Raw genomic sequence first — 17,968 nt, 5'->3', positions numbered from 1 at the left:
TTCCCAGAAACTGACTATGAACAGTATACCGGTGACCAAATTACAATGGAAGATAAAAAATGGGGGTTTCACCATCATATTGGGCACTTTTGTATCTAATGTGCTTTATTTTATTAGATTAGAGAATTAAAATCTACTTGCGGTTGACTGTTGTTTGGTTTGGTGTTATTAGATTTTTTGATGAGTTTGGCTGATCAAAGGTTCTGAACTGAAAGAAGTTTCCATGGGAAACTGACAAAGTTCCCCTGTAAAACTGAATGTAAAGTTTCATGATTTTTAAGTTGCATACCGGTTATTAATGTTCGAAGCCGGCCTCGCGGTCTAACTTGCCTGCCTGTCATCCGGAGGACCCGGGTTTAACTTCCGGCCAGGTCAGGCATTTTTACCTGGATATGAGGGCTGGTTCCAGGTCCACTCAGCCCATGATTACCTAAGATTAAGGAGTTATCAAATGGTGAGATGGCGACTCCGGTCTAGAGAGCCAGGAATAACAGCCACGAGGATGCGTCGCATTGACCATGCGTCACCTCGTAATCTGCAGGGCTCCAGACTGAGCAGCGGTCGCTTGGTAGGCGAAGGCCCATTGGGGTTGCAGTTTCTTTGGTGTAGGATTGTTTGTAAGATTATAATTATACATATTTCACTTTTGTGATGTTGAGTCAAACTGTTGATGGTTCATTCATTCCCGAATTTTCCGTTTTCCTGTGTTGTACTTTGTTTCTGTGGTCCCTCCAAAAATGGAGAATCGAGGTTCCACTGTACCACAACTGCAATGAAGGACTTATGCCCGGTTTCTGGAATGGTGAGATATCTTTCCGATAGCTATTGCTTTGTTACAGCTGTCGACTCGATAAATCTTCGCTGCGTTGCACAGCGAAACAGCAGCTAACTTATCGAACTGTCAACTATTGGCTCGTTGATCAAGTTTCATAAATACACACTAGATGCCACCCCTCGTACTGTTTTGTTTTTGTGCATTAGGTGTGTTCCCTAGATTGCCAGGCGCATGCGCACAAGTAATGCATCGCATTTGAGCTTTCTGTGCAGCTCCTATTATCCCCTCTGCCACGCAGCAAGAAATGAATATTATACTAGCTCTTGCAGACGTGGGTGTCAGTTTCGTGGTGTTTAAGGGCTCTCAGGAGAATTTGACATTGTTTGAGGATTTCTAATGAAATATGCACACGAGTGGCACATGTCACGCACAATCCAATTTGCACTGAGCCTTATACGTATACCGTATTTCTTCCCTCCTATTACAAAATATGAACATTGTTTGATCACAGTATAACGATATATATCGGGTAATTAACATAATTGTGCGCGTAGAGGCACACGGCTGTGAGCTTGCATCCGGGAGATAGTAGGTTCGAATCTCACTGTCGGCAGCCCTGAAGATAGTTTTCCGTGGTTTCCTATTTTCACTCCAGGCAAATGCTGGGGCTTTACCTTAATTAAGGTCCAACTCGTAGGCCTTTCCTATCCCATCGTCGCCATAAGACCTATCTGTGTCGGTGCGACGTAAAGCCCCTAGCAAAAAAATTAACATAATTATATAACTTGTTAGTTCCATGTAATGTAATATCGTTAATTAAAAACAACCCCACGATAAAAGTATATGCTCACTGCCAATGCCAGTAGGCCTGCAGTAGGCCTACTACGATAATTGTGTAATTATCTGTTATACTCAGTTACTGGTACCGGTGCTTTTATGGGCACGAATGCAGTCACCGATACAAATATGATAAGACTCAGTAGTACTGAATCTTAAAGGGTATCCTAATTAATAATTGATCAACAGGGGACAATGGAAAATTATTAGTCACAGGACGCAAATTGTCGCCTGTAACCTCTACCAAACCTATGGCAGTATATTTGTTTAGCCTCAATCTGTCTTTGAATTCGTTTTCACTACTGTATACTTCATTAGGATATTAGGCCGTCGATGATATAATCGTGGTCGTTCTAGAATGTTGACCATTTCTACAATTTCTTCGTCGGAAGAAGATGAGAAAGCCATAGAAAATGTTAACAAACACAAGCTTAGCTGCCTATACTGAAGTACTGCGCACGCGCCCACCAAGTTAACAAATAGATATCTCCTGCTCAGGGCCCTCTAAGTTAGCAAGCGATTTGTCGAACCGATAGCTGTATCTTACGTTCGTGCAACGCCAAAACACGAGTTAACCATTCGATACCGCTATAGGTTCGATATCTCACGTTCCAGAAACCGGGCATTAAACTATCAAATTTATTTCACGCACGCACGCACGCACGCACGCACGCACACACACACACACACACACACACACACACACACACACACACACACACACACACACACACACACACACACACACACACACACTCTCTCTCTCTCTCTCTCTCTCTTCAAATGGCAATCATCATCATCATCATCATCATCATCATCAATGTCCCACTCCATTTGCTCGGGTGTGGTTAACAAGCCTCCTCCACTCCTTTCTGTCCTTCCACTTTTCCTGCTCCATTACTTCCACCACATTCAATCCAGCTTCTCTTAATGTCCTTCCAAATCTGATCCATCCACCTTCTTTTCGGTCTTCCAACTGGTCTCTGTCCCGTAACTTCTCTTTTCAATTTCCTTCTTGTTACCCGTTCCTTTCCCATTCTTTTTACATGTCCGAACCACCTCAGTTTTGCTTTCTGTATCTTCTGTACTAACAGCAATGTCGCTTCTAAATTTACTCGATACTTTTCATACTACAGTGTAGTACTATGCCCTTGAAGGCATGGTTACAGGCGTAAGGGGATTTCTTAACCCTTTCTCATGGACTATCTTTGATGATGATGATGATGATGCTTGTTGTTTAAAGGGGCCTAACATCTAGGTCACCGGCCCGGACTATCTTTGACTCACTGCCTGGCGAAACTTAAGAGTAATAATTTGCTTCTCAGGTATAGCTGTGGAGTACCTTCACTAAATCATTTGTTCTGTAAAAACCACTTAAGATATCAGTTTCAAATTTTGCAACAAGGGAAAATACACTATACTTATTCTAAAATGGTACAATGCGATCATCCCATTACATGCAGGAACCGCCAGTTTGGAATGATACATCAAGAAGCATCCAACATGGTGCAAGTTATTGTTAAATTGCTTGTTCTTAAAGTCAGTCTGAATTGCTCGACCTGATCGGGCTCTTATTTTCTTGGTAATGCAGATAACGCAGGACATCACCCTGAATCCCCCAATTTATTTCATTTTTGGGATCCGTCGGATGAAGATATTTAAATAGCAAATTGTACTGCCCCTCGGACATTCAAATTATGAACTATTTTCACCAAATGGGATTGGAAGATAAAATTACATTAGTTGGAATAGTATGTAATTATGTACAGGCCCATAGCCCAAAACAGAATTTACTGGAGGATTAAAACTGACAATTATTTTTTGTCCAAGTAGGCCTAATATTTTAACAAGAGACGGTACCTGAATGAGCATTTCCCGTCCTGTGCAATGTACCATATATCGATTTCCCTCAGATTCATCTTCTGTCCCAACTGCTTCGTACACCATATTTATTATTATAATACCTAAAACTTCAAACTCACTATAATTGCATTCGTCAACATATTATTTATTTATTTACATATTTTACGCCCACATTGGAGCACTGAAATCAATACATTTGAGATAATTTCTTCTTCTTCTCCCAGAACTTTTTCATCCTCTCCGACCTGGAAGCCCTTTGTGTGTCCGATATAGTATATTGTTTCCGTTCAACTGCTTTTAGTTTGAGACTTATGCTTTTGTTCTTCAAAATCCTCTTCTCTTTTCTGTCTTTGATTTGTTGCCGAGTTATACCCAATTCTTCCAAATCGTCCTGAACTTCTTTGAACCAATTATTATTGATTTTATTCTTCAAAAAGTAATCGAATAGTTGTTTCAATATCCTGGTGTCTGCTAATCTTGATATGTCAACATATTAATCTAATTTGTAACCAATATCCTCTTCACTCGACTGGTTATGTGCGGCCATGTTGCTGGAATGTGTTTACATTCAGTCAGCTGGGTTTTCTACCTAAGAAAACATATAAAAAACACTTATTTAGCATTCCGTGCATGCCAGTTGTATCAAGGAAGCGTAGGGAATTCACTGGTTCCAAGACGGTATATGTTTAGCAGACAGATGGCAGAGGAAGTTGGTTTGAAAGTCGAGTATGCTCTACTATGCAACCCACAGGAGACAATGTGCGACTCCAGTATGCTTTACTACGCAAACCATGGGAAAGAGTGTCCGACTCGTTGGCTGAATGGTCAGCCTACTGGCCTTCGGTTCAGAGGGTCCCGGGTTCGATTCCCGGCCGGGTCGGGGATTTTAACCTTAATTGGTTAATTCAAATGGCCAGGGGGCTGGGTGTTTGTGCTGTCCGCAACATTCCTGCAACTCACACACCACACATAACACTAACCTCCACCACAATAACACGCAGTTATCTACACATGGCAGATGCCGCCCACCCTCATCGGAGGGTCTGCCTTACAAGGGCTGCACTCGGCTAGAAATAGCCACACGAAATTATTATTATGGGAAAGAGTTAATGGCTGAATGTGCATTCCTTCTGTACTGTCTCAGTGTATGAGGCAAACGAAATTTTTGCTACAGCCTACTATTTGTCAAATTAGAAGCATTTTTCTTCGAATTCAGAACATTCTGTTTGTAGTTTCCAAGTACCCTTACCTCATTGAGCCAGAAAAACTTGGCACGATATTCTCGCCCAAAACATTAAAATTCTACTTCACGTAACTTCGTTGAACGGAAGTTTTACAGTTGAAATATGATTGTGAGCGGCCTCTGGAAAGGACTGGTGCATATTTTTCTATCTGATGCTCATGGGTGACCTATGTGTGTCTGGGTGTATGATGATGATGATGATGATGATGAGATAGAGTGTGGTTGAAACCTATTGTCGGCACATAGTTTACTCCAGTCAAACAACATCAAACAGGCTGCTTAAGGCTTAATGTGGCCAACCGACGGACAAATCACTACCAACGACGTGATATGCAGTCACTTCACAAGAGGTTTGGAATTCAACCCACGCTTTTGGCATGCCATCTACTGATTATAAATTGTATACCACTGCATCTCCTACCATCTTTTACTGTAATGTAACATTTAGCACTATCAGATGCCGTCCTCAGTGGCCCCGGTTCAATTCTGAATACTACCACAGAAATTTCAGAATGGCAGGAATGCTGGTATGAGGGTTAAAATAGTACATGCAGCTCAACTCCAAGCAAGGCATGCCTGAAAAAAACTGCACCACCTCAAGACAAGGATATAGTGAAAGCATTTTCACCACTGGGGCTCAAAGCAGTTAACCAGTATGTCACACCGTACAGACTTGATGCCTTAATGATCATGGCCACCAAATGGGCTATTCTACTGTTGAAATTACAACTTTAACTAATGCGCTGCAGCAGACCTACGAATTAACTACAAAGCAAATTAACTAACTGCAAGCGAATTATCAGGAGTTCCCTGGAAAACTGACCAAGGGATGTCAGATACAAGCTGAAAGAAAGGTGCCTGGCACTAAAATTTGGAAGCAATACCAGTCTTTGCTGGGACTTTGCATTTCTAAAATAAAATATGCCCTTCAAGGTGCAAACATTGGGCATTCTGAGTGTGTCTTTCCCTGAAGCTTACACTAGAATTTTAGGTCACCTTTCTTGGTCCAAGTCCTGTCAATAACACTCGTGAGTAACAGGAATGAGAACTCCAAAAACTTCATTGGCTGACAGCAAATATGATTATTATTACAAAACTATATTTTGACCTTTTGCATGTTCTAGGACAATTGTGAGCAATGTTACACTATGAACAAATGTGTTAAGAGTCTATTCATCTATGAAAAGCTACCAGATAACAGAAAAAAGAAGTATGTCAATAGAAATGGTTATGTCTCTTATACTTAAATTGTACTGTAAATACAACCGAACTGAATGTTACGAAATGATAAAAACTGAAAGGAAAAAATAAAATAAAAATATATATATATAAAAACACTTCTCTTAAAGTAAATAAATATGGTACAACAAGCAGCTCACAGAATGTCCAAAATTCACTTTGCTTTTCCTCAGTAAAATTTTTAGTTCCTTCTTTGCATAGTAAAAATGCCTGCAGGCCTGCAACATACTCTTATGTTGGCATGATTAGCATTAAACAACATGAAGCTTCCCATAGTTGATTTCTATTTAGAAGTTTCTTACTCACCTAGCAAGAAATCCAGCAACTGATGTTATATTTGCCATATCCTGCACAGCGCCTTCAGGCTTAAGAGTGTCAGGTGCACAACAACCTTCAGCAGCGGGCATTGGTGAAAGACAACCTCGAGCAACTGGGATACACAAAGTCATGGAAGCTCCAGAAGGCATGATGACAGTCTCTGTTGTTGCCGGAGGGGAAAGAGCAACACTTAGCACCGGAGCTGAGGGAGCCATTGCAATAGATGGAGGTCTTGAAGGAGGTGCGGAAGCAGGAGCTGTAGGCACACTCTGTTGAGAAGCCATTGCATCTTGTAGGAGGCAACGCACATCTTCAGCAGATGCCAAATCAAGAGGGGTTTGGCCTTCTTGGTTTTTCAGGAATGGATCTGCTCCATGGGCCAACTGAAACAAGCACTGACACTTCAGAGTAGGGCTGCCGGATCTCTCGTAATTTAGCCTATCTTTTTAAATCTCATGTAAACTTCACCTGCGCTTTTTAAATGATGCACAGAATAGCTAAAGCATAATAGACAAATCAAACATACACTACCGGAAAAATAAAAAGTACACCTGGAAAGACAACATCGATTTTGATCCAATGACGACAGATGCCACCTGGGGGATAGTAGATGTACCGATAATGGTTCCAACATCGTCCGCCAACAGATAGCGTAGTGACATAGCTGCCAGAGCGCCATCTGTGTGTACCTTTTAATAGGGAATGTTTACAGCCATAAGATTCAGTGTGATGTAAATGTGTGAAGCAAACAGGTGCCATGCCATGGAGATGCACTCATACTTCCTACAGCCAACTGAGCGAGTTTGACAAGGGTCAAATTGTGGCCTTCTGAGTGGCAGGATGGTCCTTTCGGCGAATTGCCACACAAGTTGGATGTGCTGCGTCAGTTGTGCAACGATAATGGTTGCAATGGTCACGTTAACATTCTCACACCCGTAGACAAGGTTTTGGACGTCCACCAAGATCATCATATTACAAGGGCAGCAGTGGCAAATCGTACAGCTACCACAGCACAGATAAGAGTATTTGTGAGCCTAGAAGTGTCAACATGAACTGTTGCCAACCGGTTACTAGCAGTGGGACCACAGGCACGCACACCTTGACTAGTGCCGTCAGAGGATCACTTGGACGATGGAATAGCAGGCCGTGGTCTTCAGCTATGAAAGCAGATTCTGCCTGCACGCAAGTGATGGTTGTTTGCATGTACGACTTAGACCTGGCGAGCGCTGTCTCAGAGTGCATTCGTCCAAGACACACTGGCCCCGTCCCAGGCCTTATAGTCTGGGGTACGATAAGCTACAACTCTCATTCACCTTTGGTGTTTGTGGAGGGCACGCTGACCAGTGCTCGGTATGTGCAGAATGCTGTACGACCCGTTCTTTTGCCATTGTTGCAACAAGGAAGGTGATGTGCTGTTTCAACAGGATAATGCTCACCCACATACTGCACGTGAAACTCAAGGGGCTCTGCAAGACAGGCAACTTCCCTGGCCAGCACGATCTCCGGACTTGTCTCCCATCAAGCCTGTGTGGGATATGATGGGACGACAACGGACACGTGCAACTCGTCAACCCACAACTCTTGCAGAGCTATGTGAACAGGTCAAACAGGCGTTGAATAATGTATCCCAAGACAGTATTAGCAATCTGTATGATCGAATGAATGCCAGAATCAGCGCCTACATTGCAGCCCGTGGAGGATACACGATGTACTAATATGGGTGTTCCAGGATGGGTTGATACCTAGGTGCCTCAGTACCGCTCAAGCTATTGATCTGTAAAAATAATAATTTCATGTACTCCATATGCACTGTTTCAACAATAAATCTTGAGTGAATTGGAAAACTCTAAGACGGTGTACTATTTTTTTTTTTTCTGGCAGTGTATTTTGTTTCATACTTCCGATTAAACTTTGATGAACTATAACTGTGAAATTTTTCAGTCTGCTGAAATTAATTCAGGATAAGTGACTGTTTATTATTATTTTTACTTTTTTATTTATTTATTAAACCTCTGAGCTACAAGAGACATATATTCCCCAATTTTTATTTATTTCACAGTTCACATATTTTAGGTACATGAACCTACACAGTCAAATACCACCAGACTGAGCCAGAATCGAACCTACCAAGTTGGGGTCAGAAGGCCAGCACCTCATTCGTATGAGCCACTCAGGTCAATTCAGCTAAATAAGTTCAATCATGCTCCTTAGCCAGTCATGAATAATAATAATAATAATAATAATAATAATAATAATAATAATAATAATAATAAATAAAGTGCTATTTGATAGAATCTGATGATGTTCTTTCAAGAACAAAACATGGCATTCTGTTTTAATTAAAAGATATGTTTTCAGGTATAATTTGTTATTAAATGTTTTCTTTTTCAGATACTTTTTCATTTTGTTTCTAATGAATTAGTTTTGACAGACTGAAGAACCTCAGTTGAAACTGAAAAGAAATAGTTTCCACTATTTAAAAAATGTTTGTGGGCAGCAACATATTTCTGATAGGCATGTAAATGAGCTAACAAAATGGATAGATTTAGCAGAAGGTAAACACAAGTACCTTACGATGACAATATAGAACAGCTTGCGTTATTCAGCAAGAATGTCGATACTACTGCTACCAAGTCTTTCAAAGCATATTGCCACTTGCACGATTCTTGGTGCAATGGCGTGTTGTTTATAATTTATCAGTTTGTGTCATTAAATAGTCCAAAAATGTGGTGATATTCCGAGAAATATGTTAAGCACTGAACAAATTACCAAGCAAGATAATGACATGGGAACTGATAAGGACAGCAAGTATTAAAAATCACGACCTCACACATGTGTTGAGGTTACTCTCAGATTAGCTATGCCCCTTATATTGAGGAGTCAATATAATACTGAACTGTTAGTGGGATGTAAAACTAATAACATAAACAAATATTCCTCTCTGTTATTCTGACGGCAGTGCTATAGGATGACATCCGGTCTAAGACATCTATTCCCATAACATTTCCCTGAGTCCATAAACTCAAAACAGTGTTTTGTGGATGTCACGTTGGCTTCACCTTCGTTTATCCATTTTGTCATTACAACACTGCTTACATTCTCAAGACAAGCAACACACTTTTCGATCATTTAGGAAGCAGATTCCAGGACAAACCTCTTCGCTTCTTCCTTTCTGTGCCAACAAGATGGGTGTTTCTTGAAAGCTGTTGATATTCTAGTTCCATACAGGTGTAATAGTTACATACAGCACACGGTGCAGTCCCGCGTAGTCGAGCACGCTAATTCAAACATACAAATTGTAACACTTCCTGTAGGTCACACAGGTTAATTTCCAAAAATATTTCGGCTGTTGTGTTTTTTTTTTGGCTCATTTAACGTGATTAAATAAAATAAGTTTCATTACGATAGATCTGTATTGAACTGTGATTACAATACAGTTAAACTAATGTATTATTAAGGTCCACCTTTTCAGTACAAATTGTACAGAGTTTAAATTACATATATGATTAGGGACTAGTTTCGACCTAATAGTAGGTCATCATAAGCCTAAAGCAAAATTAAAACATAAATACCGAAGAGATTAAACAATGTATAGACACATAAGGTCTCATAAATGTACATACCATGTGAGATACTGAGAAAAGAATTATAGAGACGTGCAGCACTATGTTCAAAATAACTGTATTACAGAAATTCATAATCGACAAGACTGCTTCACTCCCCCTGTTTTTTAGATTTCTGTCTCATTTATGTTTTATAGGCATGGCAAAACAAGCAATAAGACATTGCGTTTAAAGAGAAGCCAAAATAGCTTGGCAGCTAACGTGTTAAAGAAATGAGGTTCGAAAGCAGCCTGCTTCAATTTTTTTTTTTTTTTTTTACTGTAAGATATTGGCATAGAAGTGAATACCAATCCAATAAATTCAATACCTAAGTATGAGAATTCTTCACAAATAAAGTTGTGAAAGACACTTTAGGAAATTCTTAACACTTCTTCCTTGTCAGGAACATTATAGTTCACTTGATGCCAATATTGCCATGTGACTCCAATATGTATTAAGTACACGCAGTTTTAGGTATTTCCGTCTTCAGAGATAATACAAAAAATTCAAACTAAAGCAAAATTAAGATGGCAGAGTGAGACGAGTACCCCTGAACAGACCGCGGAGATTGACCATACCTAAGAAGAAGAATAAGAAGAAGAAGAAGAGACAAAATAATGAACCAAAACTCCCATTCTTAAGTACAGTTCTTCCTTACCGAAACCTCAATAAAACATGTACATTGTTAAGCTATCTGCCCCATCTGGTGCTTTGGCTGAATGGTCAGCGCACTGGCCTTCGGTTTTGAGAGCCCCCGAGTACGTTTCCTGGCGTTTTAATCGTGTCTGTTAATTTCTGTAGTTCGGTGACTTGGTGTATGTGTTCTTCTTCATACACATCTTCAAATACACATAACACGACAAACCAACACAGGAATATGCAATAGCGAATACATCCCTCCACAGAAGGTTGGTAACAGGGAAGCCATCCAGCTATAAAACAAGGCCATGTCCATTCAAAGTGCCTACTCCAGGAAACTGGCAAAAGGCCACAATGACGAAGAGGACAGAGAAGTTGTTAAGTATTTCCCCCCAGGAGGCAGGGTGGATCCTCAAACGATTTCTGCTTTTAATTTTTAAGATATAGTGAAAAGCATGGCAATTCTCACCTTGAGGATTATGAAGGAGGAATTGTATATTTTAAAATTTTATTTTGAATTATTTTAATTGTTCAATGATTTTAACAAATATTTCCAATTAGAAAACACATTTTCCTCGACTGTAGCAAAGAAAATTATGCAGTTCCTGGGTTTACCACGCTGTAACATTAGATGTAACATTACAGCCACTGCTGTACACACTCCATAGAGCTGTCCGGTATTAACATAGTACAATATTTGGTAAATGTGACTATAATAAGGAAGCTAATAGGAATATGAATCATTTACTGGACTTCTGTTTGATGCAAGTGTAAGGAACTAGTATAACTTGGAAACAATTCTCTAAACCCATGGGTAGATAGTGAAATTATGGAGCTTGATTAGTACGTGTTATTATTATTACTTGTGTGGTGTGGCTATGAAGTTGTTTACATCTATTATTATTATTATTATTATTATTATTATTATTTAGGCAGTTATGTACGAACTTTATTTAGTGTAAGTCGTGGTCGTATCATTTATTATTTGTGTGTTGTATGATTTGTCTTGTGTAACAAAATATGTGAGGTTATGTCACGATATGTCTGTTGCATGGATATTAATACGACTTTATTTAATGTAAGAACATGTAATTAATAATATATCATTTATTATTACCTGTAAATATGAACTATAAATCCAATGTAATGTTACGCAACACAGGGTAGTAGTCCAGAACAACACAACTTTGTCACTAGAGTTTTATAGAATGTTCTATCCATTTGTACATAGGTTATTGGAGATTCGAGAAGATACGAGAAAAACATGTTATGTCATACTTTTCTAGAAGCCTGGCCAGGCATGGTATATAAAGAGACAGCCTTGGGTAGTAGAGTTCAGTTGTTAGTAAGTTTGTGAACTCATGTTGTGAGTTTGTTGTGTTGCGAGTTTGTTGCATTGGTAGCTTGTTGACATCCTAATGTGGCAGTCTTCTTCTCCTTCTAGTCAGTTTAAGATGGCAGTTCATTAGTGGGTGTGTATAGTAAGTATATAATTTGTAAATAAAACGGTGTTCACAATTGTAAGTATCTCCTGTGTGTGTCTTTGTGATTACGATATGTTCTAGTATGGGATTAGCAATTCCAAATTCATTATCAGATGGTATGGGCTTCAGATCAACACAGGGTAGTCGGAAACAATGTTAACCGGGTATAAGAGCGTTAAAGGGTTCGTCATGCTGATAAAAAATCCGAAAAGAGAAATCATTCGAAATTCCATGCCACTGTCATTTTATCAGCTGACGAAGTTAGCCAATCAGATCACTTCTTGGGCAAATTCAAATATGCCTTCCCAGGTGATGTTCAAATCAAATCAAATCAAATCAAATCAAATCAAATCAAATCAAATCAAATCAAATCAAATCAAATCAAATCAAATCAAAATCACTTTATTTGCAAATGAGGTGTCTACCTCGGTGGCAAATGGTACACTAAAATACGTTATCGTCAAGCACTAAATTTTAAATTAACAAGAGAAGAAAATTTTCCCAGAATACAATATTATACAATTGAGGAGTTTGATGCAATAACAGCGTAAGTAGATTTATGTCATTTTGAGAAACAGAAGCTTGAAGTTTATAAATGTTCCGAGTTAAAAGTAATATTAGAAATCAACCTGAATTTCATTTAAAGACATTTAAAACAGCCAGGAAATTATTTCTCAAAGAATTTTATTGATCTGTTAGCATATAAGAGAGACAGAGTTATTTAAAATTTCCTTTTTATACGCTGTTATTGCATGAAGAGCAGGAATATTATATTTTGCCATACACCAGTATTGATCAGGGAGATAGGAAAGCATGATCACCCACTATAGAGGAACAAAAGTGGCAGTTTATCACACCTCAGTTCTCAAAAATGTCTAAACTTACTCAAATTAAGAACAAATTCATTAAAATAATTGTCAACTAAGAAAGGAAAAAAAAAAAAAAAGTTGATTCGTTATATAATATTCACCTTTTTCGTTCTTTATTGCGCAAAGGGCCGAGAGAGATTTGTTACAGTGTTCTCCCCAACTATGGTATTAGGCTACGGTAATTCCCCACCTCCCCCAACAAATATTTGAAATGTTATAAAATTAGAAACATTGCTTTCTGAACAACTTTTATTCCTATTTTCATTTACAAAGTGATTCTCTAAACTTAAAAAATGAAAAGAAACAAAAAACAGATCACAAAGTACATAATTAGGATTTAGATATTGTATGTCTTACTTGCTTAAAATACTTAAATACCGCATCGTTGACCAAAATCAGGATGATTCATCTTTCACATGCTGCATTAGCAGACTCTAGGGAATCATTACACACAGACATGACTTTCACATACCACTCAAAATTTTCAGGTTTTAAGTATTTCATTAGTGAAAGAACATCAACCCTTTTGTCTGCACTAGCCACAAAACCTTCTCTTCCGCTCGCTGACATCTTCTCCAGTCAAAAAACTGGCGGCAACTGAACGTGCCGCACGTGAAGCATGCTTCATGCAATAACAGCGTAGCACATGGTACTGGTTTTATTGAGCTCCTGACCTCTATCGGCACCCTAGCGAACTAAGACCTGGACTAGGTTGTAGTGAAGGGACCGGGAAATCCAAAAACGGTATTCATGCAATAACAGCGTAAGTAGACTTACGCTGTTATTGCATCTAGCTCCTCAATTTATGCTAACAATTTTTTCTATTAAATACACAGCTCATCCTTAATAAATTTATATTGTTTACAAAATTCTACTTATATCTCCTGTACTTAAAAATATAGTCAACTCATATACAGTATGTGGAATTACTTCAAATAATACAACTGGTATAAGATTAAAATTTACATTGAATTTATTTACTTCTTTATTTTTTTCCCATTTTGGAACCTAAGTTTAAAGAAGGTCTATCGGTCACTAGCTTACTGTTACGTGTGTCTTATTGACCGGTTTCAAATTGTTAAAATTAGTCTCTATTAAAGCAATGTTGCTAAATCTGCACGTGGCCTAAGACCACCTTGAGAGCACCAATCGAAGAAAAACATTCACCAGGTGTAGGATGTGAACACGACCACCGATCTGAGAGGATCATGTCACAGCAAGTGGTGCCGGCTGAAATTCACAGTGCGTCTGTGTTCCATGCTGATATCTCAAAATGGGTCTCAAGACAGTCTTAAGCCACATGTAGATTCAGCAATATTGCCTCAGAAAGCCCATTTGAATTCACCCACGAAGCGATCTCATTGCCCAAATTCAGCAGTTGATAAAGCGACAATGGCGTAAAATATCAAATTAATTTTTTTCAAATTATTTATCAGTATGACCAGCCCTCTACCGCTCAAATACCCGGTTCACGTTGTTCCGACCACTTTGTACTAGACCATCTCATCAAAAAACGTTGAATTCAGGAAATCTGCTAAAAATGTGTAGGTATTTCAGGAATGTTTTTAATGATACAGACCACTATCCGATTTGTAGTGAAATAAGCATCACTAGGCCCAGGATAGTAGCCTCCGTGGCTCAGGCGGCAGCCTCTCACCACTGAGTTCCGTGGTTCAAATCCAGGTCACTCCATGAGAGATTTGTGCTGGACAAAGTGGAGGCGGGACAGGTTTATCTCTGGGAACTCCAATTTTCCCTGTCATAATTCATTCCAGCAACATTCTCCAATATCATTTCATTTCATCTGTTATTCATTAATCATTGCCCCAGAGGAGTGCGACAGCCTTCGGCAGCCGGCACAATTACTATCCTCACTGCTAGATGGGGGCTTCATTCATTCCATTAATGACCCTGTCGAATGACTGGAAACAGGCTGTGGATTTTCATTTTTTTTTTTCAGGCGTAGAATAAAGAATGTGAACTCTGTCTGGATAAGAATAAGGACAAAGAATTTCCAGGATGAGGAAATTAGAAGTACCTGGATATGATTAGAGAAAAGTTCCAAAGAATAGACAGTCAATGGATTCAGGATACAGAAAGACAATGGGTGGAAAACAGGGATGCTGTAGTAAGAACAGCAAGGGAATGCCTAGCAGTAACTGTGAGTAAAGATGTGAAAAACAAATACAGTAGGGCCTGGTTTCTCCAACTCTGTGCTAAATTTTACTTAACAAACATTAACTAACAACTGTTATTAATTTAACACTTCAGTTAAAAGTGCCCTGTTTCATGAACACATTTCCAAAGTTTGTTATGAAACAACTGTTGAAGACAAATTAACACATTTCTGTGAGATTTCTGAACGCGTTTGGCAGTGGGCGTCTTTTGTTTCTTTACATAAAGCGCTCCTAGCGGGATGTTGGAATAGTATTCTGTCACGTGGTCGACATCATTATAGGTTATGGTTAGGAGAGACTGCTAAGACGTAAACATGTATAGTAAGAGGCAACAAAAGCGTTATCATGATGAATGCGGGACATCATTATAGGTTATGGTTAGGAGAGACTGCTAAGACGTAAACACGTATAGTAAGAGGCAACAAAAGCGTTATCATGATGAATGCGGGACAAATGTTGTTATAAATTTTAATTTGAAAGTATGAGCGTGTGCTTGAAAAACGAAAGAATGGACTGCTATATCACAAAATTCAATATTATTCTTATATGAGTGCAATCTAAGGCTCCTACGCACCGGGTAAATGTGATAACTGATATGTTTTGAATGATTTTCGGCCATTCTTTTACTGCGGGGAAAATAACGTAATGCCTTGTTAATGCTGCAATGGCAGCAGGAATTCTTTGCAGAATTCTACACACTCTTATCTTGCACTCGTGAACACAGTCGCCTACAATTACATGAAGTGTCTCAAGCATAATATCTAACAAGGAGAGGCCAGACCCTGTGGTCAACCGATTTCAACGAGCTTCAATGTACTTCGGGAGGAACACTCAACAGTAACTCGTGTATAAGGGTTTAGGACAATACGCTTTCGTCTTTGAAAAAATTGAGGTCAAATGTCATAACACAGGATCCTCTTCGGACAAAGTGGAGGTAATAGAACACTAAAAGGCGAACAAATTTTACTTACACATGTCAGGTCTGCAACCTAATAATTTCTGAACAATTGATGAATCCCTGATTCCAATGCAACGCACACATACTTGGAATTACATCACAGTCAAACCGAGTGGTGGCCTAGTGGTCACGTACTAGTCTGCAAACCTCGCAGACGTTCATCGAGTCTCGTCGCACCTATAATTCTTGTTCAAAATACCGTGAATTAATATTTCAGGGAATGTGAAGATAAAAATGGGAACAAAATTATTATGCAAATTGCAGTACACTTAATTTTCTACCTGTAATTAATATAGGCCTAAACATTCTCACAGTTACTGCTGGATCTCTCTCTCTCTCTCTCTCTCTCTCTCTCTCTCTCTCCATATGTATATACTTTGAGGTAGGAAATAAAAATCACTGCAGTTTGCCTAATAATTTTTTTCTCATGTTTACCTTCACATTCCCTCAAATAATTTAATGTGTATAAAAAGATACAGCTATGGTGAGACTCGAACCCACATCGTTGCGGTTCGTAAAAAGTTACGGTGACCACTCTGCCATCACTCCATTTGACTGTGTTGCAACTCTTCAAGTATATACGCATTGCATTGGAATCACCTCCACTTGGTCTGAAGTGGATCCTGCCTCATGACAATTGTCCTCAACTTTTTCGAAAACAAAAGCATACTGACCTAAACCCTTATACATGAGTTACTGTTGAGTGTCCCCCAACAGGTACATTAATTACCTTGTTGAAATCGATTGGATGCAGGGTCTGACCTCTGCTTAAAAGAACTATAAGCTACTGCTGCACAGGAGACACTAATAAGTTTCAATCTGTTGGAAACTCTATTTTTAATTTGTTCTAGTAACTTGTTCATTGTGGCTTTGGTAATTAGATATCTTTGTAGAAATCCTTCTTCTAACAACTCTAAAAAGTCATTTTTTCTTAGTATGGTCGTCCTTGGCCTTCAGTTTATAAATAGTCTTCATACAGCAGTGAAGCTTTAAACTTACGTCTTCTACATGCCTTCATTTTGAAATTTTAGCAGCTGTTAAGAGGTTTGACACAGGGCTGCTGCATGTTAATTTAACACAAGTATTAACAATCTGTAAGAGTTAACACGTTCAGTGTGGATCATGTGCTGGGCATTTATAAGCATGTGCGGAGCACACGCCTAGCGTGTCATGGGACAGTTGCTAGGAAATGTGAATCACAGGTTTCCCGCATGGTGAGAAAGGCTCTGACTGTCATCCCGCACATCGTGTAAGTCCAGTCTACTAGCAGATTCATCCGTAGCCATATTTGCGCATGCGTATTCCGTTTCCCAAGTATTTCCTCGCCAGAGTTGTCGTCATACGTCATCAATCATTTATGGGATCTTTGAGCAGCAAGACCACTTCAATGCGAGGTAAGACACTGCATTTTCTGTTTATTATTACTTCAAGAGAATTACGAGTGATTCCGCTTTTGAAATAAAGAAAACATGTTTCTGTAATGAATGTGTAAATATTGTGGCTGATAGCAGTAGTTAACTCGTTACAAAAAAGCTGAAGTAAACGATCACTTAATTTTGCTACAATGTACTGAAATTAAGCAAGAATGTGATACAACTTAAAATACGGCGCAGAGTGGATGACCGATTTTGGAGGTTACTTTATTCAGTAAAACCTCGTTAGGCATTTCTGCAAGGGACAACGAAAGATTATGTGTTAAGCGAGAAAATGTATCTTTGAATACACAAATAAAAACTATCCAACACCAATATGTAAACACTTGATATGTTTTCTTTTCGACATGCGTGCGTTTTACTTCGTGTAGTATGCACCGGTACAGTGAAAGACAGAGACTATCTACCATTTCTAAAGATGCGATGAGAGTATTAAAAGGCGTGAAAAAGACGAGAGAACAAATATGAAAACATTTTCCAATGGGGCTTATTAAATAAAAAAACCTATGTAAAACACCTAACAACACATAA

General features: G+C 39.0%; 1 protein-coding gene across 1 annotated transcript in view; it reads right to left on the bottom strand.

Annotated features, from left to right (window-relative positions):
• The window catches only part of Tnks (tankyrase), a 334,181-nt gene that overhangs the window by 94,449 nt on the left and 221,764 nt on the right, over window positions 1-17,968 (bottom strand). Inside the window, exon 13 of the mRNA XM_067146370.2 lies at window positions 6,264-6,658. Coding sequence (XP_067002471.2) covers window positions 6,264-6,658 — 395 coding nt within the window. The remainder of the gene's footprint in view (window positions 1-6,263; window positions 6,659-17,968) is intronic.

This window comes from Anabrus simplex, chromosome 4 (assembly GCF_040414725.1).
Source record: "Anabrus simplex isolate iqAnaSimp1 chromosome 4, ASM4041472v1, whole genome shotgun sequence".
Classification (NCBI taxonomy): domain Eukaryota; kingdom Metazoa; phylum Arthropoda; class Insecta; order Orthoptera; family Tettigoniidae; genus Anabrus; species Anabrus simplex.
The sequence above is the reverse complement of the archived record's forward strand: the minus strand, read 5'-3'. Positions and strand labels throughout refer to the sequence as shown.